This window comes from Macrotis lagotis, chromosome 1 (assembly GCF_037893015.1).
Source record: "Macrotis lagotis isolate mMagLag1 chromosome 1, bilby.v1.9.chrom.fasta, whole genome shotgun sequence".
Classification (NCBI taxonomy): domain Eukaryota; kingdom Metazoa; phylum Chordata; class Mammalia; order Peramelemorphia; family Peramelidae; genus Macrotis; species Macrotis lagotis.
Window position 1 is genome coordinate 584,460,989 of NC_133658.1, and position 21,775 is coordinate 584,482,763.

Below are 21,775 nucleotides of genomic sequence, written 5' to 3' on the forward strand. Positions count from 1 at the left end.
TGCCTTCTCAATGATGGGGAGGGGATGAAGGGGAGGGGATGAAGAGGAGAGAATTTGTAACTCAAAATTTTAAAAATCTAATATTAAAAACTTTTTTAGATATAATTGGAAAAAATATAAAGGGGCAGCTAGGTGGCACAGTGGATAGAGTCCTGGAGTCAGGAGTACTTGAGTTCAAATCCAGCCTCAAACACTTAATAATTACCTAGCTGTGTGGCCTTGGGCAAGCCATTTAACCCCATTTGCCTTGCAAAATAATAATAATAATAATACATATATATATATATAAACAAAAGAAAAAGGCAGTACTACTCAACCTAAGAGAACAATAATTTAAAACAATAGTCTAACCTAAGAAAATATTAGTTATATGGACAAGCAAAACAGCTAAAAGAATTAAAGATTTCAACTCTATTTTGTAAAAGTTTGGCAATCCAAAGTATCCAGTTCAATGTATACATAAAAGAAATACATACTACAAATATTAGTTAATTAGAACTAATTATTATTTAAAGTTTTATGGGCCAAAACAAAGCAATAAAAAATAATATTTAAAACCTTTTGCTTAAGATTACCTTTTATCTATCCCTCAAAACACAAATACAAAACACATCAAGCTTAAGTTAAACTTTTTTAGGTAGAAATTTCATGCCCAGACAATTGAAAGAGGTTACCTCTTACCATCCCCCCCCCAAAAAACACACTCATCAAGTTAAAGTTAAATTTTTCAGGTGGAAATTTCATGCCCAGACAATTGAAAGAGTTTATTCTTAACCATCTCCGCAAAAACACACACACATCAAGCTTAAGTTAAACTTTTTAGGTGGAAATTTCATGCCCAGACAATTGAAAGTAATTTCTGCTAGAATGTAGCCAACTAGTTTTTATGTCAATCAGAAGTATTTAAAGTACCCTTAGGGGACTCAAAGGCCTTCTTTCCAACTCCATCTATACACTCTACCATGAAATATGTCTTCACAATGTCCTACTTCTCCAGGAAATATATTTACTCTTAGCATGGATACCTGTTATGCTAAATCACTAAATGCTCTATTGACTGCACTTTAGATATCCTCTCTACACAAGTGCAAGAGAAAGCACTTAAATCATGTATAAAGCAAAGTTAACCATAGAATGAGGACTCATCAATAAAAATCAGTAAGAAAATTTTTTAAAGTGATCAACAAGAGATGTAACATAAACCAAAGTTGCACAAAGGTTTCAATCACTGATAATTTACAAATAATCATTCCAAGTTTGAGATGCTACATGGATTATTTAAACCTCAGTAACAACATACGTGTAAAGTTATTTCTGCCCTCAAAATTCAGTGCTATTTTCTCATAATTACCAAGACAGAACAATAAATGAACTACCAGTGACAGTCATATACTATATGAATATGTCTAAATCTGTTTAAAATTCTTCACAACTCAGACCTAAACTATGTTCCCAGTCTAACCAGACATTATTCCCTCTCTCATTCATTTTGATTCTGTCAAACTAAGCCTTCTCTCTTCTCCTCACACATACACAAAATGCTCATTATGGTGATTTTGCACTGACTGGTCATTTTGCATATCCTCTCCTCCTTCCTTACTCCACCCCCAAATCTTTCAGTCCAGTGACACTGGTCTCCTTGCTGTCCCTCCTACCAGATACTGCATCTTCTGAATCAGCATTCTTACTGGCTCCCCCATTCATGAAATATTTTCCCTTCTCATCTCCAAATCCTGGTTTCCTTCAAGTCCTAATTAAAATCCTACCTTCTTGTGGAAGTCTTTCCAATGCCTCTTTCATTCTAGGGTCTGATTTCTTGATCCTGTTTATGCTACTTTCTGTGTGACTGCAAGCTCCCTGGAGCAACAACTTGATTTTACCTTTACCTTTTTTAATATCCCCAGTACTTAGCACAATCCCTGGCACATAGTAAGTTAATGCATATTGACTAATGACTGATTCTACTTATTCTTCATATAAATATACATGTACTCATCTCTTCTGTTGGAATATAAGTTCTTTGAGAAAATGAACTGTTTCATTTTGTACCTGTATTCATAGAAGCATGTTTAGAACAGAGTAAGTCCTTAATAAATGGATGTTAATGGAACAGATCTTTTAAACACTATGCTTCTAAGTTCTTCAACCAAATAGCTATATTCTGAAACACAGCATAACTACTGGGTCAGTTCTTCCCTCCTTTAACTAGATAATCATCAAAGCTTAAAAAGCAAAAATGCCTGAATATTCTAATGATTTAAACCAGTGAATTCCTAGGTTTTTGCAAAACTATAGAAGACTTAAGATCTAAAATACCAACTTGGTCATAGTTATATCCTTCTGTAGTGACCCTATATAAATCAGAAAACAAGCAAAACCATCTTGAATGTTTTAAGAACTGCTCTTGATTCAGAACCATAGAGTTCATCTCCTAAAAGTCAACTTTCATTCATATTTATTTATAAATTTACATAGGGTTAATTACTTTCTTACCTTGGATTTAGCATACCATGTGAAGTGAAGGTAATTGGTGTCACTGGGTACTAGCAGGTTAAAGGATAGTGCGTAGTGATTAATAAGATCATTTCTCACATAATAAAGTTCTGCGTCAATACCTAGAAAAACAAGAAGAAAAGGTAAAAAACAATTTATAAGATCAACCTTCTTTGTGTATCCCTCTGTGTCACTCAAAACCCTTCAAGTTACCTATGACCTACTAAATAAAGTCAAAACTCCTTAGCCTGGCATTCAAGATTCTACAATTCTAGAGCTACACTACTTTTTCAGTCTATTCACTATTCAAGTAAGTTGACAAATACTAGGTAAGAAATTCATACACATCACTGTCTGGTCAAATAAACTTTCTCTTTCAGACTATAAGCTATTCATTAAGATTCTACAAATCTGTGAAGACCACCGAATTTCATTTTCAAACCTGCTCTCAATAATGATGATGTTGGATAAAATAATTATTTTTAAATCCCATCTCCAACTTAGCTTAATAAAGGTATTTGGAAGAACATTCATGAATTTGTTTCAAAATGCTTCACTTTATCAAGTTTCAAGTTAAGAGGATAAAAGGAAAAAAATGGCTTACAGAGGAAAAGAGGGGGGGAATGGGTAAGGCCAAAAAAAAAAAAAGATGGAAAGGAGATGAAAATAGACTATTCGGCTGGTTCCAAATACAAATTCTAAAAAATTTCTACTTTGGCATTGCTTATTTCAAAAAAGAAATACTTAGCTTGAAGTAAAACTCTCAAAAAAGATTCTGCTCTGTAACCAATAAAATTAATGTGCAAAGGAAAAGATGATATTAAATGTTCCTTAAAAGCCCCAATATTTTCAGATAGCCTAAAGAGAATCAACTAAGAGGGGAAGAGAATGGTTTTGTTATATTCTGATACTCTTAAAAGAACATGGGGCGGGGAGAGCAGCTAAGTGGCACAGTAGATAGAACACTGGTCCTTGAGTCAACAGGACCTGAGTTCAAATCCAATCTCAGACACTTAACAAATTCTTAGCTATGTGACCTTGGGCAAGTCACTTAACCCCAATGCCTTAAATAAACTTAAAAAAAGGAAAAAAACTTCTCTTAATAAAAGAATATGGGGGGAAAGAATATATTAAAAAATTAAGGAGCAAGGGTAAGGGAAACACATAATTGTAGTACACAAGCTGAAAATTCTATACACAAGTAAAGGATCATCACTTGAACCTCATTTGCAAATTATCTGTCAAAGGAAAGTAGAATAAATTTTTCTGCGTCTGTCTTTCTCTCACTCTCTCAACACACACACACACACACACACACACACACACACAGTAAATAACTATTTTCAAATAAATACAAAAACAGGAAGGAAAAAGGAGAAAGGAAAGGAGAGAATAAAGGAGAAGGTAGATTGAAGGAGACTCATAAGCAAAGCAATCTGGAGGATTAATAAAGAAGATAAAAGGTAAGAATCTGATAAAGAGGAGGTGGGGAACAAAGAAAATGCTAGTATTGAAGGGCAATATAAAACTAAAGATCATAACTGTGAGGATGAATGGACATTATAACAATAATAATAGCATCTATAGCACATTTAAAGCACTATATTATGTGTATATGCATGCAGATATAAATATATATTTACACACATATATTAAATAAAGAGATAGAATAGCTTAGAAAGCAGAATCCAACAATGTGGTGTTTACTATAAATATATTCGAAACAAAACTGATAGTTAAAAGAACGAGCTGAAGAAAAATCTATTATGTCTAAACTGAACTCAGAAAAGCAAGAGTGGCAATCATGATCTCATTCAAGACAACCACAAAAAAAAGTCTTAATTATGAGACAATCAGAAGAAAATATATTTTTCTGAAAGGTACAACAGAAAATATCAATCACTTAACATTTATGTAATGATCTAGCATCTAAATACTCAAAGAAACATCAAACTAGTCATAGGAAAAATAGACTAAAGTTATAAATAGTGAGGGCCCTCACAGTACCCATTTCAGAGCCAGACAAGTCTAAATCAAAATAATTAAAAATAAAAATAATCAAGAGACATTTAGGATTCATTTTTTTTTAAATCTCTTATGATTACAATGGGAATAGAAATTTGCATATCTATTTCTCAGCTGTATCTTTCTAAAAGTGACTATGTATTAGGTAGTACACAAAAAGAATCACAAACAAGAAGCAGTATTAAATACATTGTTTAATGACCACACTGAAATAAAAATTACATTTAAAAAGGTCCATGGAAGAAAAATAATTAAATCCTAAAGATCTGGTGGAATCATAATAACAACTAATAATAACTTCATTAAAGTTAATGACAACAATGAGACAACACACCAAAAATTTTTGAGATATAGACAAAGTAGTCCTACCAGGAAAACTGCTAATTTCTACATACTTTAACCAATTAAAAAAGAGAGAACATTTAAAAAAATTGGATATGAAACTGAAAAGAACTAGAAAACAAAATATTTAAAAATTTTATCCAAATTACACACAAAATATAAATCCTGAAAATTAAGATATCAACAATATTGAAAGTTTAAAAAAATTGAACACTAAATAAAATTATGAGCTTACTCTGTCAGAATTAACTTCCAAATTACCAATCCATTAAATTTCTTATTTATCATCCTATCTATTATTCTCACTTACATAATTTTTCTTTTTTTATGTTCTGAAGACACTGCTGATTTTCTTCTTCAGACTCAAAATTTAGTGCTCTGCTACAAAGAGCTAACTCTTCTATTTTAATATAGTTATAATTAAGTTATTCCTAAATATTAAATAAGATATCAAGGCTAAGAGATACAGTAAAATAAGGATTTGTTTCCCAAGATTTATTAAAATTAGCTGTACCCAGGTTAAGCACATAAAATTCATTACAAAACAGAGTCACTAAGTAAATGTCCACTCTGTATACTTTTCCAGTAAGAATACTTAAATCTAAGATGAAACAATTGAAATACTCAATTAGTTTGTGTATCAAAAAGGTTTTTCACATTTATGCATATATTTTACTCTACAAGAATCATTTCAGTCAGAAAAAACTTCAAACTTAAATTTTTTAAAATAGATTTTTATTTTTATTTTGCTTTTTACATCATCATAGTTTTTCCTCCAGAATCCCAATCCCCCCACCCCCATCCATGAGGGCAATTCATATAATATAAAGTATTTATAAAAATCAGCATTACATCCCAAAAATATGTACAATGTGGAATAATTTCCACTTTTGAAAAGGACAGAGTTGGAAATATTTTCTTTCAAGTCATGCTTATTCTCTCTATTTTTTGAACACTTACTTCTGATTTGTGGGAAGGGGTAGTTTACACTGTTATAATCACTATGTATATTGTTTTCTTGACTCAGGTTACTTCACTTATCAATTTATGGAGATCTTTCTCTGCTTCTCCGTATTCCTCATTTTCAGTATTTCTTACTGCACACTGAAGGATCTGTTCTGTTCTAAGGGAACTTTAAGAAGGGAATTATAAAAGGAACAAAATAGTATAGAAAGGAAAAATGGATTAGAACTTGATATTTCTCACAACTGGTATGTATGAGAAGAATATCCAAATAGATATGGAAGAAAATGTTGGGGAAGAAACCATCTAATGGACCCCGCTCATATAAGAAATGGACAAAGAAGAGCTGAACGCATACACACAATTTTGTGTAAAAACATCAAACACCACAGAAAAACAGGTGAGGATCGGTGGAGAGTGTTAAGAGAGATAACAAGGGGCAATTAGGTAGCGCAGTACACAGAGCGCCATCCCTGAATTCAAATCCAGCCTCAGATACTTAATAATTACTTAGTTGTGTGAATGTGGGCAAGTCACTTAACCCTATGGCCTTGCAAAAAAAATACATTTTAAAAAGACTGAAATTATAAAAACATATAGATAATTCTGTATTTTCCTTAACAGCTATAAGTTTCCAAGCTTTTGTTAGTCAGCTTATTGTATAAATAAAGGGATTTATTTGCCAGAAGAGTAATAATCCCTGGTAACTAAATAGTCTATAAAAGAAAAATACAAAATTACCAATATTATAAAAATGGAAAGTACTTAAGTCAACTAACTTCCATTATAAAACAGACAAGTTAATTATATGAACTTATATAACTTTTTAAAGGGGGATTGTCATAGTCAAAAACATTTCACACCAATAGAAAAAAGAACCAATTCTAAGCAAAACTACTGTTTTGGTTCTATTTAGCAAATATAAATTCCTCCTTCTATATTTTTTATCTGATCTTTAGCTTCTTAATAATCAGAGAATAAAAGAAATGTTTCTGATGCTGTCAAGCTGACTTCGAAAAAGAAAAAGAAGACAAAGTGGGATGTACAGGTCCCAAAAGAGTGGTCCAGATCTACAACCTAAATAAAAACTTGGGTTTCAAGAATACTGGTGCAAGGAGAAAAAACAATCACTCCAAAAATCTATACACATAAATTTCAAAAACTTCAGACCCCGTGTTATCTCTTTTAGTTCTTTCAAACCTCTCACAGCAACTACTGAAATTTGAGGGGAAGAAATGGTAATTCTAGGCACTATTGTTTGCCCATCCTCCTCCATTTCTGAAAAATATCCTTTTCTTAAGTAAAAAAATATTATAAATGGACACAGTGAAATGTATGAAATGTCAAAACTAGTGAGAAAAATTTTTAACAAAATGGATTAGAGAAATAAAATCTGGAGGAAATGAAAACTATGTATCATGTTATTTTAGGTCATTTTAGAGCTTTATCACTTTATAAGTACATTCTATTGCATATAACTTGGTTTTCTCATAAAATAATGTTTAACATATTAACTTTATTAGTATAATTTATACATGGTTTTTTTTTTTAGGGAATCTCTAAGTCTCATAGCAAAGAGGCATCCAATTACTATTTTCTCCCAATCTCAATATCTTTACAACTTCCTCTGTTAATTCATTCAAACATTTACTGTCTATTTATGTGTAAGGCATGATGATAAGATACAATAATGAATACAATTATGGTCCCTTCCCTATTCTATTTTCTGAGTATTTTGAACAAACAAGAGCATATTCCTACCCTCTGTTAATATAAACAAATAAATTGGCTGTATCAAAGTCAGCGATTATTTCAAGTTCTCAAGAGATATAATCAGAGCAAATCATATTTACCAACTTCTAGATCAAAAGTCATCACACAAGAAAGTAGTCAATTCTTTCTCTCAGTTGAGAATTATGACACCAAAGGCAGAAATATTTTAAAGTAATATTCATTGTCTTCAATGTATAGAACTTGATGATCTGAACCTAAAGATAGTTTTTCATAAAATCTTAAAATCACAGTTTTAGGAAAAACCAAGTTATGAGGACACCTGAAGAAACATTTGTTTTGTTCAAAATTCTCAAATTTCCCTGTGATATACCTTTCCATACAATCATATCCCTGATATCTTTATCTCCAATAACCTACAATATCTATTATTTTAATGAAAAGTTTCAAGTATTTCAAAGACAATGTCAAGTCCTAATTAACTTTTTGAAAATAATTTGTAAATGAAAATGTAATTTAATTTCCCAAATTTATAAAAGAGTTCAGAGAACTCTTTCAACCAGGAGATAGAGAATCTAATGTTAATTTTTTTTCTCTTTAAATATGTACTTTTCAAATCCTAGTACAATGCCTTCCTATGGTTGGCAGTAGGTGCTAAATACATTTCTAAAGCACAGAATGTTAACAAGTCATTTCCAGTGCTTTCTTCTGTCCAAAGTAATTCATTTCCATTATTTCAAAAGATGATAGTGTTGTATAATTTAGGATTTTGACCTGTTTCATGGTCAAACAGAGTTTCCTAAAGGCAAATCATTTGATAATATGTGCCCTTGATCACAAAGTGGTTGGGGTTGGGGCAGCTATGTGATGAGGTAGATAGAGCGGCAGCCCTGGAATCAGGACACAAATTCAAATCAGGCCTCAGATAATAATTACCTAGTTGTGTGATCTTAGACAAATCACTTAACTCCATTGCCTTTCCAAAAAAAAAAAAACCCAAAGTGGATGGGGTAAAAAAAAATATGACATAGGAGAAGTATGATATAAATTTGCATTTTGAGTAAAGAAAGCTGAATCTTTGCTACCTGGAAAGCTCTGGAAAAATCGCTTAGGCTCAATAAGCTTCAATCAGGAACTGGACTCCATTATATATCAAATACTGCAGATATTCATATATGTTATATGAAAAGCAAAGCATTATTTATTTCGATTACTAAACTTTCTTCATAAATTCTACTTAAATTGTTGGAAGCACACTAATGACTATTTTATTTTATTTCATTTTATCTTTTTTTTAGGGTTTTTTTTTTTGCAAGGCAAATGGGGTTAAGTGGCTTGCCCAAGGCCACACAGCTAGGTAAGTACCTGAGGCCAGATTTGAACTGAGGCCACATTTGAACTCAGGTACTCCTGACTCCAGGGCCCGTGCTCTATCCACTGCGCCACCTAGCCGCCCCTAACACTAATGCACTTATTGGAGTTATGAATTGGTTCAGTCATCCTGGAAGGCATTTTAGAATAAGGCAAACAAAATCTAAAATAAGTAAATATATATATATATATATATATATATATATATATATATATATATATATTTAGTCTTTGACCCAGAAACTGAACTTAGAATATAACCCACAAAAGTCAATGATAAAACATAGGGGAATAGGGGATAATATTTTTATGTTATCAAAACAATTGAAAACATAAGAAGTGCATAAATTGGGGAATGGATAACAAATTCCTCCACAAATATAATGGAATATTACTGAGCTGTAAGAAACAATAAATACTGTAAATACAGGGAAGTACTGAGAGACAAATATAAAGTAATGCAAAGAGAAATAGGCAGAGAAAAGAAAACAATAGGCACAATATATTTAAAAAAGTAAATGGAGAGAAAAATCACTAAAAACATTGTAAAGAACAAGTTCTGCCCCAAAGGAGAGGTAGGTAAGAGTAGCACCTCCTTTTACTCCTCTCTTCAGAAGCAAAAGTCCATGGGTATGGAACACTGAATGCACATCAGATTTTTTTCACTGTATTGACTAATAATTCGAAATTCTTAGTTATAAGAGATGGCTTTTTGGAAGAAGGAAAGGAAGTAATACAAGGGAAAATGTAGGTTATATAAGAACAAAAATATCCATAAATATTTGTTTAAAAAAAATCTATTAAGAGTGACTTTCCTCAAGATACTTTTTTAAGTTTTCTTTAGTCTTCTAAAGCTGTTATGTCCAAAGTCAAGCAAATCAGTAAAATGCCTTCAGTATGTACCATTATTTGATGTTTGAAATTTGTCCAAAAAAAACAAAAAAGGAAGTGGTGATTTACTTCATTTAAACATGAGTCAAATCCTGGACAGAAAGAAGATTACTGTATACAAACTCATTCAATTTTGGCAGAATTTACAAAGGAAAAAAAATGGAAAATATGTTTAGCATTTGGTTCAACTTATCATTATCTCCTAGGAAGGAGAATTTTATTCAGACTCTTAATATTTCGGGGGTTTTTTAAGTACTTAGAGCAAGAAGAAATAGGTAATGAGTAGAAATAACAAAATAAAATAACTGCTGTGAATTTTGATTCCCTGAATATTTCATATCTTTAAAAATAATTCAGGTTAATAAAAACTATCTTAATATGAAATGATTAAGCTTGGTCTATAACAATGTTACCTTCAGTAGCTAATTTTTTTTTTTTAGGTTTTTGCAAGGCAAACGGGGTTAAATGGCTTGCCCAAGACCACACAGCTAGGTAATTATTAAGTGTCTGAGACTGGATTTGAACCCAGGTACTCCTGACTCCAGGGCCGGTGCTTTATCCACTGCTCCACCTAGCTGCCCCTAGTAGCTAATATTTAAAGATTTAAAATATGTATATTAACTGCTACCTTCAAGCTAAGGCATTAATAATTTATAAAATATTCACAACTCTAAAATTCTGGTTTCTATCAACTGAATACAAACAGGAAGATATTCTCAAGTTGGAAAAGCCAAGGGATTGTAGAAAGTTTATCAATTAAAACCATAGTAGTTATGTTTAGAGAGTCACCAGAAGAATGACCATCACAAAGAACTGGAAACTGAGTGAATGGCCATCAATTGGGGAACGGCTGAAAAAATTGTGGTATATTCTACTCTACTGTTCTATTAGAAACCGGGGGGGGGGGGGGGGGGGGAGCAGCTAGGTGGTGAAGAGGATAGGGCCCTGGAGTCAGGAATGCCTGAGTTCAAATCTGATCTCTGACACTTAATGATTACCTAGCTCTGTGACCTTGGGCAAGTCACTTAACCCCATTGCGCCTTGCAAATAAATAAATAGACCTTAAAAAAATATCCACTTTGCATTTCATAATGCTCTGTATATTTTTTTTCTAATAGAACAATAGTATTCAAAACATGAAGGATGGGGGGGTGGCTAGGTTGCACAGTGGATAGAGCACCAGACCTGCAGTCAGGAGTGCCTGAGTTCAAACCTTAAAAAAAAAAAAAAAAGAAAAAGAAACCAGGTGGGATGGTAATTCAGAGAAGCCTGGAAGGATATACATGAACTGATGCTGAGCGAGATGAGCAGAACCAGAAGAACATTGTACACCATAATAGCAACATGGGTTGATGATCTATCTTAATGGACTTTCTCATTCCATCAGCACAACAATCAGGGACAATTTGGGGTTATCTGCGATGGAGAATACCATCTCTATCCAGAGAAAGAACTGTGAACTTCGAACAAAGACCAAAGACCTTTAATTTAAAAAAAAGTTATCTTATGTAATTTTGCTCTTATATTTTATTTTTTTTCCTTAAGGATATGATTTCTTTCTCAACTCATTCAACTTAGATCAACGTATAGCATAGAAACAATGTAAAGACTAACAGATTGCGTTCTGTGGGGGGTAGGGGAAGGGAAGCGAGATTGGGGGGGGAAATGTAAAATTCAAAAATAAATAAACAAATTTAAAAAAAAGAAAGAAGGGGGGAAAGAAGTTCAGCCAGGCTTGAATAGAGCTAAGCAGTAACTAGATTACTAGAAAGAAAATATTCCAACCAGGTACTATCTTACCTGAAGTTTAACTGTTGGAAGAACAGAGAAAAGGTCAAAAATTAAATGAATAGTAGATATATAACTTTTACCAGATTGTTCACTGCCATGGGGAGAGGGGAGGAAAAGGAGGTGGCAGAATAATGCACTTGAAAATGGATGAATGTTGAAAACTATCTTTGCATGTAATTAGAAAAAATAATTACATTGATAAAATAAAGTCTTACTGTAAATTCTAATAAAAAAATGACCATCAGATAAAGATTTGTTTGCTTTTGGAAGTTGGTGGAAGGGAAGACATAAAGGGGTTAAGAACCCTACAGGTAAAGAGTACCAAAACCAGTCAAAGAGATTCAGTTACAAAAAGTTCTTTAAAGAAATAAAGAACACTAGAATATGATCAGATAACAGAATGGACAAAGTATTAGATCCAGAGTCAGGAAACCAGGAGTTCAAATCTGGCCTCAAAAACTTACTAACTGCATATCATCTTTGTTTCCCTCAGCTTCCTTATCTGTAAAATGAAGATTATGACAGCAACTTCCTTTCAGGTTGCTGTGAAGCCCAAATTAGATAAATAATATTTGTAAACTGTTTATTAGTATAATGTGTCAGGACACAATAGGTACAATATAAATGTTAATGATGATAATGATGATGCTGATGAACATCGAAGTTGTATATTTGTGTGTTGTGAAGTGGAGCAGAGAGGGTAATGTGAAATGAGTGAGGAACTGACATTAAAAGTGTTTGAGTGTCTCAATATCTATATTGAAGCTTTTTAGAGCAGGAGTTGAAGAAACAATGTGAATCAGACACTGAACTCATTAGGGAATGTTCTAGAGGATGGTAGGTAACAGTTACCAAAATTTTGATTAGATGGTATATTTGGATCAAATCAAAAGAGTAACAGTAGTAAAGAGAAAAACCTGGATGTTAGTGAGTCAGAGGGAATGAGTGAAAGCGTAGCCAGTGCTGGAAAGGGAAGCCAAGGGAGATGTGTCATCCGAAGTAAGTGTTGGAAGTCAAAAGACAGAAGTTAGAGAGGAAAAGATTCAAAAGTATGTTTGTTACCTATGGAGCAGGCATTCCAGAGAGCATAGTGAAAAGGATGCATTTCCTGCCTTTTTATCTTTAACTGATGATGTACCTTAGAAATCTTAAACTCAATATGTCTAATGCTGAACTCATGATCCTTCCCCAAAGACCCTCCCCTATTCTAACCATCCCATTTCTTTTTCATGAGTTATCAACATCATCCCAGTCACCCGGGCTCACAACCTAGATGTCTACTTCAACTCTATTCATCCCCCATATCCAATCTGTTCCAGAATCTATCCTTGACAACTCCCAGTTCTCTTCTAACAGTGCTTACCTCGTCAAGATCCTCATCTCCTCATGTCTACACTACTACCATATTCTTTGGGTTCCTCTCCCTACAGTCTCCTTCCCATGCCAGTCCATCCTTCATTAGGCTATCAAAATACAGATCATCATGTCACCCCACCTCCCATATTCAATTAACTCCAGTGCCTCATTACTTTACAATAGATTCTCTATTTGATTGAGTCCTTTATAATCCAGATGCTTCCAACAGTTTTTACTCAGATTCAGTGAAATAGACACCTTTATGCACTAAAAGAAAAAAAGGCTGGGAAGCTCAAAAGTTCCTGACAAAAGAAGTTGAGCTGCCATGTCAGAGTTAAGCTACCTCTCCCACTGAATTGTAAGCTCTTAAGAACACTGCTGTCTTACTTTTTTCATATTCCCCAGAGCTTAGTATAGTCCCTTGGCCCATAGTCTGATGTTTAATAAATATTTACTGATTTTCTCATCTAGGAGTCTGGATATTTCAGTTACCTTCCAGTTCTACAGGACTCTTCCTAAACTCACCAACATTAATCAGTCCCAGTCACTAGGGCCAGATTCCTCATTCCCATCCTCCAATTCCTAAGGCTCCTAAGAGCCCTAGATAACAACTCTAAAAGTCCTCCAGACTTCACTCATCCTACTCTCTCTCTACAGCCCCATTAGGGCCCAATTCTATCCAGGCCTCAGGAGACCAGTTTCCTCCCTGACTAAAGTAGATTGCTGTTCTGACTTAAGAGCTGTATGCTTCCATGCATTGGATTATTGGTATTCCAAACCTCCCAAAATCTGTATTACAACATGGACTTCTGTTTTTTGCATGAGATCCCATATATCCTGATTCATTCTGTATTTTCACTGGCTGTCTTCCCCACCTGGAATACTCTCCCTTCTCCTCTTTGCCTCCTGGCTTCTGTGGTTTTCTTTAAAGATCAGCAAGAATCCTAACTTTTGCCAGAATTTATTATTGCCTTGCCTCTGAGATCACTTCTACTTTATTCTGTATATATTTTATTATTACAAAATTATTTGAATGTTAGGATAGGATGTGAGCTCCTTGAAGACTGGAGCTACTGCTTATCTTTGTATGTCTGTCTTCAGCATTTAGCACCACATAAGACATGATACATAATATATGTTTAATAAATGTCTGGACTACTGTAATAGTTTTCTGATTGGTCTTCCAACCTCAAATTATATAATGTTTATTCTCTTCCCTCTTTTTATAGAATATCAGACCCACACATAACTAATCTATATCAAGTTTTCATATTCCCTCTTTGCAATTAATTCTTTCATCGGATCTATGAAAAAAAAGTTTAACTCACTACCTTAGCAATAATTACATATAAATTCTGATATAACTACTTCTATAAATTCTGATATAACTACTTCTGAAAAAGCTTTTACTATGAGAATCTCTGCATTTCTACTGAAAGCATTCTTTAAAAGATTGATGTCAGGGCGGCTAGGTGGCACAGTGGATAGAGCACCAACCCTGGAGTCAAGAGGACCTCAGGTCAAATCTGGCCTCAGACACTTAATAATTACCTAGCTGTGTGGCCTTGGGTAAGCAACTTAAACCCATTGCCTTGCAAAAAAAAAAAACCCTAAAAAAAAAAGATTGATGTCTTCCAGAAGAAAATAAATAGAATTAACTATTGCCAAAGATATAAAAGGGTGCACTATATACTTTCTTGCTTCAATCTATTTTTTTTTTGCTTTTTGTCATTATAAAAATATTGTTTCATACCCTCAAAATGCCTTAAAATCACTGTCCTTTTAAAATTTAAGAAACAGTAGACAAAGACCCAGGATGAAAACCAGGAGAATTGGCATTATTCATTGCCACTAACTTGTTATTAACCTATTTGAAAATGTTACATGCTATGCAGATGGAGTGAAGCTAAAGAAATAGTAGAGGAAACCTAAGAAGAGGTACTGTATAATTTTGTTTTCTTTGTTTTTTAATAAAAACTGGGGGTGTACAAGTCAGTTGCAAACTAAATTAACTGCTGACACTTCTGAGTCACTTGATTAAGTGACCAACAAGACAGAGAACCAGACATTTTCTCTGATCCTTAGCTTCTGGATAATTACAGATAAAATAACTTCAGCCTTCTAGGATAAAGGTGTTAAAATAGAAATGAGAATTAGAACTACAGAAAATGGCCTAAAAATAAAAATAAAATATTAAAAACTTGGCACATAGTCTAATGTGGCAAATCTCATCAAACAAACAAGAGAGAACAACTAATTGGGAATGAAAATACACTGAAATAAAGGACAAACTAGAAGATGAGAAGGAAGAGGCAGTAACATTAAAAGAAGCAAAACATACTATTCTTAAAAATAGAATGTATAAGTATTATAGATCTCCCAGAAGAGCACCAGTCAAAAAAATATCATCACTATAATGAAAGAAATATTACAAAAAAAAAAAACAGACTAGAACTTTTGAACACAGAAAATAAAATATCCGAGGATAGATTCTATAGACTGCCTTCAGAAAAAAAAAGGGGGGTATGGGTGTGAAAATTTCAAGACACATTAAATTTAATGGAAAGGAAAATTAAATAATACAAGATAGAATGTGTTCCCAAGAGTAACAGAGCTCAGCAAGAAACGTATACCTCAAATCTGAGCTTACCCATAAATTAAAAAAGAAAATGGAGGCATTCAAAACATTTTTTTAAAAAAACAGACCTGAAGAGATTATTTTTTGCTTCTTGAACACCAAATGAATACAGTAGCCAAGGACTCAAACAGCAACAGAGAGAAGAGAGGCTAATAATGGTTGCTTTCTAAATGTACATCAAGAAGATGTAGTTAAGGCAGAAATCAGGTGGAGATTAACACTCAAGAAAAGCAGGACTAAGGTATTATGGGCAAAATGGAACAATGCACGAAAGGCGGAGAAAGTACCACTCAACCTGCCTTGAAAGGGAAAGAAAGTTGAAATTCCTAGAAGTGGCACCTGGGAGAATAAGAAGGCATGGGTCAAGGGTGGAGATTCTGCTACAAATTAGGGAGGGGGGGTTTAACCTAAGAATATAGATGAATGATATCTGGGGAAGGGGAAAGGGCAACTATCATGGAGCTGTGTCTACCTGCAGGAATTGGCATTTCCTAGGAATAAGCCACCATAGAAAATAGAAAATTGCCAAGACTGTGAAAGAAACTGCTTTAAGGAGCCCAGAATGGAAACCTAGGAAATTCTGACTCCATAGGCAATACAGAGAATAAAGAAGGACTAAATAATTATAGGTATTATAAACCAGAGAATGAAGTTCTAGGGTAATCAGAGAGGATAATAAAGTGAGAGAAATCATATATAGAAAGCGGTTCAAAAATGGAAATTTAAAATGGGACTTGCTGAAGGGGAGGAAAGGGAAAATTTAACTAAGAGGGAAATCAAATAAACATATAAAAAAAAAAGAAAAAGAAATAAGCAAAAACCCAAAGTAAAAGGGGTAACAAAGAGGGAATATTTTAAGAGGTACTTTTAAAAATTTAGAGATAAACAAATAGAAGGATTAGAATAAATAATCCCAAATGGGATGATTTTTTTTAACAAAGGGTTTTTTTTGTAAATAACATTCTATTTTTTCCAATTACATGTAAAGATAATTTAAGTTTCAAATTTTTTCTCTCTCCCTGACTTCTCTAGACTGCAAGCAATCTCATACAGGTTATACAAGCACAATCACAGAAATATATTTCCATACTAATCATGTTGCGAAAGGAAAAACAAAACAAAAGGGAAAAGCCACAAGAAAACAACAAAAACCAAAAAAAAAAAGTGAAAACAATATGCTTTGATTTTTATTGCAGACTCCATAGTTCTTTCTCTGGATGTGGATGGCATTTTCCATCACAAGTCTTTTGAAACTGGCTTTTTTGCTGTACTGTTGAGGAGAGAGCTAAGTCTATTATAAATTGATCATCACACAATGTTGTTGTTAATGTGTACAATATTCTTCTGGTTCTGTTCACTTCACTCAGCATCAGTTCATCTAAATCTATTCAGATGTTTCTGAAATCCACCTGCTCTTCATTTCCTATAGTACAGTAATATTCTATTACATTCATATACCATAACTTGTTCAGTCATTCCCCAATATTAATTGGGGGTATCTGCGATGGTCATTCCTTCAATTTCCAATTCTTTCTCACCAAAAGAGCTGCTATATTTTTATCCATGAGGGCCCTTTTCCCTTTTTCAGGATCTCTTTGGATTACAGACCTAGAAGTGGTATTGCTGGATCAAACTTTGAACAGTTCCAAAGTGCTCCCCAGAATGATTGAATAAGTTCACACTCCACCAACAATGGTTTGGTGTTTTAAATTCTCTTATCTGTAATCAATTTGGGGCAACCTGGTTGTTTAGACTACCAATTTTCCACTTTTAACGTGGTATAAGGTCTAACTGAAACCCAAAAGAAAATGGTTTGGAATCTGAGGAAAGAAGATAATACAGGACAGGACAGGACTACTAATCATTATGTGTAACAAAGCTGTGCAAAGTGCTAAGGCCACACAGAAAAGCACAAAGTTCACATTCTAATAAGAAACAAAATACATAGGAGGCTTTAATTCTAAATCTATGGAAAAAGTCCAGTGGTCCTCCTTTAAGTTCAGGTCCATTAATTTCATCATTTAAATATCTGACAAAGTCAAAAGACTTTTAAGCCACCTTCCATCCCTTTGGCAGCTGCTGCCTCCTTGTACCTCCTGTAATTGAGGGCAGCTAGGTGTCGATACTGCACTGGCTTTGTAGTCAGGAGTTCAAATCCAGCCTCAGACACTTGACACTTACTAGCTGCGTGACCTTGGGAAAGTCACTTAATCCTGACTGCCTCCCATCCAGGGCTATGTCCAGTTGTCCAATCTGGCCACTGGACCCAGATGGAAGAGAAAGTGAGGCTGCTGACTTAGCACATCATTCAAATCCAATTCAGGTGCTTGTCTTGTCATCACCTTCCCTGAACCTTCTTCGAGAATAAAGGACAAAAAACATCATCCTGTAATTCCAGCACTCCTCCCCACCTAGTCTCCTTCAGAAAAAAAATATAAGAATTCTGCTTTTCAAAAATGCACTGACAGACACACATACCTCTTACAAGCATTCTGCACACTCAGTAAAAGAATGGTTGAATATATTCCCTGTATGGAATGGAGACACACACACACACACACACACACACACACATCTCTTATTGGGCATACTTTCTACTACAATGCAAAATATTCTATTTAATGGCAATTCTACTTTCGTTGGCATTTTGAAGAAATAGCTATAAGATCTCCAAATTATAGACAACTCTAGTTAAGAGAATGATTTCATCTGGTAATTTCCAGCTTATCAATGAGTGTGTGTTCTAGAAATTCGTTTCTTTTTATCTTATTGAAAATTTTAGTTTAATATCACTTTCATTTGTGTAAGCATCTTCTTCCTTTCCATCCATTGAACTCTCTTTAGTAACATATTTTGGGGGTAAGGGAGAACAATATATCAACATACAGTATAATGTACAACCACACTTTCCATTACTTTTTTAAAAGGGGGAGGAGTGGTACATTTTTTCAATTCTTTATCTCAGACTGTAAATTCTTTTCTAAGTGATCTGTTTAGAATTTAAAATACATTTTCTCACACAAATAATATTTTAAATGGTGACTAGGTTTACAAGCCAGTCCATGAAAATCCTTTCAACTTACACCTAACCATCATTTACAATACTTTCTATAAGGAAATGCATTCCAAGTTCCAACTTGGCTTATCAGAAGTACTGAGTATCAGACATCAGCAGTTGTAACCTCTCCATTTCAAGTGGTGATTTGGAGGCTAAAATAGTATTATGAAGGTAGCAATAAATTGCATAATATAAATTCAATCATTTTCCAAGCATTATGAATTACAGAACAGACTTCTGCTCCAATTATTTGTTCATAAGTTTAGAATACCCTGTACAAAAAATATTGGTAGAAAAACCAGATGTCACAAGCAATCATGTAACTTTTTTAAAAAGTGTAATCATTGAAATATTGTACATGTTTTTAGTCTACTTTATCTCACCTACAGGTTATATGCTTAATTCAAGGAAAAAGTTTAAACAGAAGTTTTTAATATTCCATAACTACAACTCTTTTTCTTGTATGATGTGAATAAAGTTTAAAAACACCCAGTATACTAAGTAGCATTGTCTTACATTCCAAATACTAAAGCAGTACAATGTTTAAGTTATAATTCTGTTCATAAAAATAGAACTAAGAATCGTATAAAACACACACATATACACAAAAACTAATCCACAAATGTCCTTCTTGATTATTCAGCACAAATCAAAGTTTTTAAGAATTCTCAAAAAAGTTTGATGACAGCAATTACAATTCAATCAGTTTCCATAAACTTCAAAGAATTGATAAGATAGATAAATAAGTCTAAAAGGCAACAAAGTTCAAGCTCAGTGTGATGGAAGGAGTCCTACAACAGGAGACTTGTTCTATTCTTAACTAGTAGTGTGACCTTGACCTAGTTGTAATAGGTTACCTCTCAAGACCAATTTATTTGTAAATGAACAAAATGATCTCTCAAATCCTGTCCAATTATGAAATTCTATGAGTACAAGACAGCTCCTACATGATACAAAAAAGAAATGTAAGTAGAATTCAAAACTAATTTTCTGAAAATACAAGGTTTGTAGATTAACTTTTGTTTGATTTTCCATAATTAACTTTTCTTTAGTTGGTCAGATCATCAGTCTGATTTTTTTTTAAATGTTCAGACTCTGAAAGAGAAACCAGGATTTGGACAACAAATCCTGCCTTGGATTCAATTTAAGCAAAATAATTTTTCACAATTAAAAGCAACTTATTGATCAATTTTCTAAATTCCTATTTAAGCCTTCTTGTTGCTTTGTGGTCCTCTTGTTTTTGTTTGAAGTGGGGAGGGTAGTGGATGTTAGGAAGAAGATACCTATGATTTCAGTAGTATAGGAGACTCCCTGAATGAGAAAACTCCTACCAATGCAGATTAAACACTTGCTCTGAAATACATAGTCTTAGTTGCCTGAATGTTAATCTATCCACTCCACCAAAGTGCCTTTCAATCTTAGTTGGAAAAGGAAATGAGAATTGGGATGGTCAGTATTATGGAAGTAGGAGAATTGACTTGAATTTAACACTTGTTTGGAAGTTGAGACCAAAATGAATTTTTCTTCTGTTGATGCATGTTAAAATCACTCATGGAGTATTTGAAATCCAGGGTCTTAATGTAAGTGTCTAAGAAATATTGTCAAGTATGGAAGAAAAGAATGTGTACCTTACTTTGGAGCAGAGCCTGAGAAAAGACTTTACATTTATCTCATAAGGGAAGATAGGTTCAAGTAAGTAACTTTAAGTGAAACAAGCCCCTGAGTAAAATATTCCCAAGAGAAGAGTCCCTTAGCCTCTATTTTCTAAAGGATAACAGACTCTAGAGTAAATCTTGTCAGAAATTACAGAGTTGGATGAGAAGTTTGCTTGGTTAGTTCCTAGGCTGTGATATAAAAGAATCTGAAAGAAAAGAGACTGCCATGATCTTGGTAGAGATTTCTCACCTTCTGAAAGGGGAAGAGTGAGTTTTATGGGGGGGAATAGGGGTGAGGACGGGAAAAATGTATGAGTATGTGTGTGTGTTTAAATCGAGGGAGGAGCTAGGATCTCCACAAGCTGCAATCCAAGGGTACCCTCCTCCTCAACTACCGAGCAGAGGAGAAAACCAACAGAACTTCCCAGCCAGCATGGCAAGGAGAGAAAGTCTGGTCATCTTAAATGTTGGTGAATAATTCCACAAGACTGGAAGAATGCCGCGCTCCCCACCTCCTGACAGTGAGGAACAGTCCTAAAAGTGCACGACGAGACACATTTTTGCACAAGACCAATGTGGGAAACTTGTTTTGCTTGAGGGGGCATATTCGTTACTGGGGTGTTTTTTCCCTTTTTTTCTTTTTTTAGCAGGGGGAAGGAGGGGGGAATTCATGTTTTTAGGAAGTGAAAAAAATTAGCATTTGAATTTTTGGTGGTAGAAAGCGCCCTAAAGACAAGGAGGGCTCCGCAGGAAGGAAGCGGAACGGCCGCCCGCTGCCAAGCTCGGGGCGCAGGTAGGAGAGCGGGACAAGTGCCTGCCCCGGGGGCGGCCACCACGCTAGCGCTAGCGGCGCGGGTCCCGGCGGGCGCGGCGCGCGGGCCGCGGGTCTCACTCACCGAGCAGCTTGTGCACCTCCTCCTCGCTCAAGTACAGGCTCACGCTGGGCCCCACGGCCGGGGGCAGCGGCAGCGGGAACCGCTCGGCGGCGGCGGCGGCGGCGGCGGGCACCCCGGCCCCCGGCTCGGGCAGCAGCAGCAGCAGCAGCAGCGGCGGCAGCAGCAGCAGCGGCGGCGGCGGCGGCGGCGGAAGGAGCCCCGGGGCCCGCAGGCCGAGGCCCGGCTCGGGGAGCGGGAGGCGGCCCCGGCCCCGGCCCAGGCCCGGCGGCGGCGGCTCGGCCCCGCTCATGGCTGAGCCCGGGGGCTCCGAGGAGGAGGAGGAGGAGGAGGAAGGGGGCGCGGGGACAAGGGGCAGCGCCGCCGCCGCCGCCTCCTCCTCCTCCTCTTCGGCTCCGGCGCCCCCCCCCGGCCCCGAGCCCCTCACAGCCCCGAGCCGGGGGCGGCCCCCCGGCTCATCTCCGCGGCCCGTGGCAGCCGCCCGCCGCTTCAAACCGCCGGGGCGCGCCTCCGCCTGGGCCGCATCCTCTCCGGTCCCCGCGCGCCCGCCGCCCGCCTCGCACTCCGG

The 21,775-nt window shown here is 35.4% G+C and overlaps 1 protein-coding gene across 3 annotated transcripts in view; it reads right to left on the reverse strand.

Annotated features, from left to right (window-relative positions):
• The window catches only part of RYK (receptor like tyrosine kinase), a 104,383-nt gene extending 82,869 nt beyond the window's left edge, over positions 1-21,514 (reverse strand). For all 3 annotated transcript variants that reach the window (XM_074214808.1, XM_074214807.1, XM_074214809.1), the window contains exons 1-2: positions 21,211-21,514; positions 2,494-2,615 (exon numbers count right to left, since the gene is read on the reverse strand). In XM_074214808.1, the coding sequence (XP_074070909.1) occupies positions 2,494-2,615; positions 21,211-21,499 (411 nt within the window). In that variant the 5' untranslated portion in view covers positions 21,500-21,514. The remainder of the gene's footprint in view (positions 1-2,493; positions 2,616-21,210) is intronic.
• Positions 21,515-21,775: the final 261 nt, after the last annotated feature.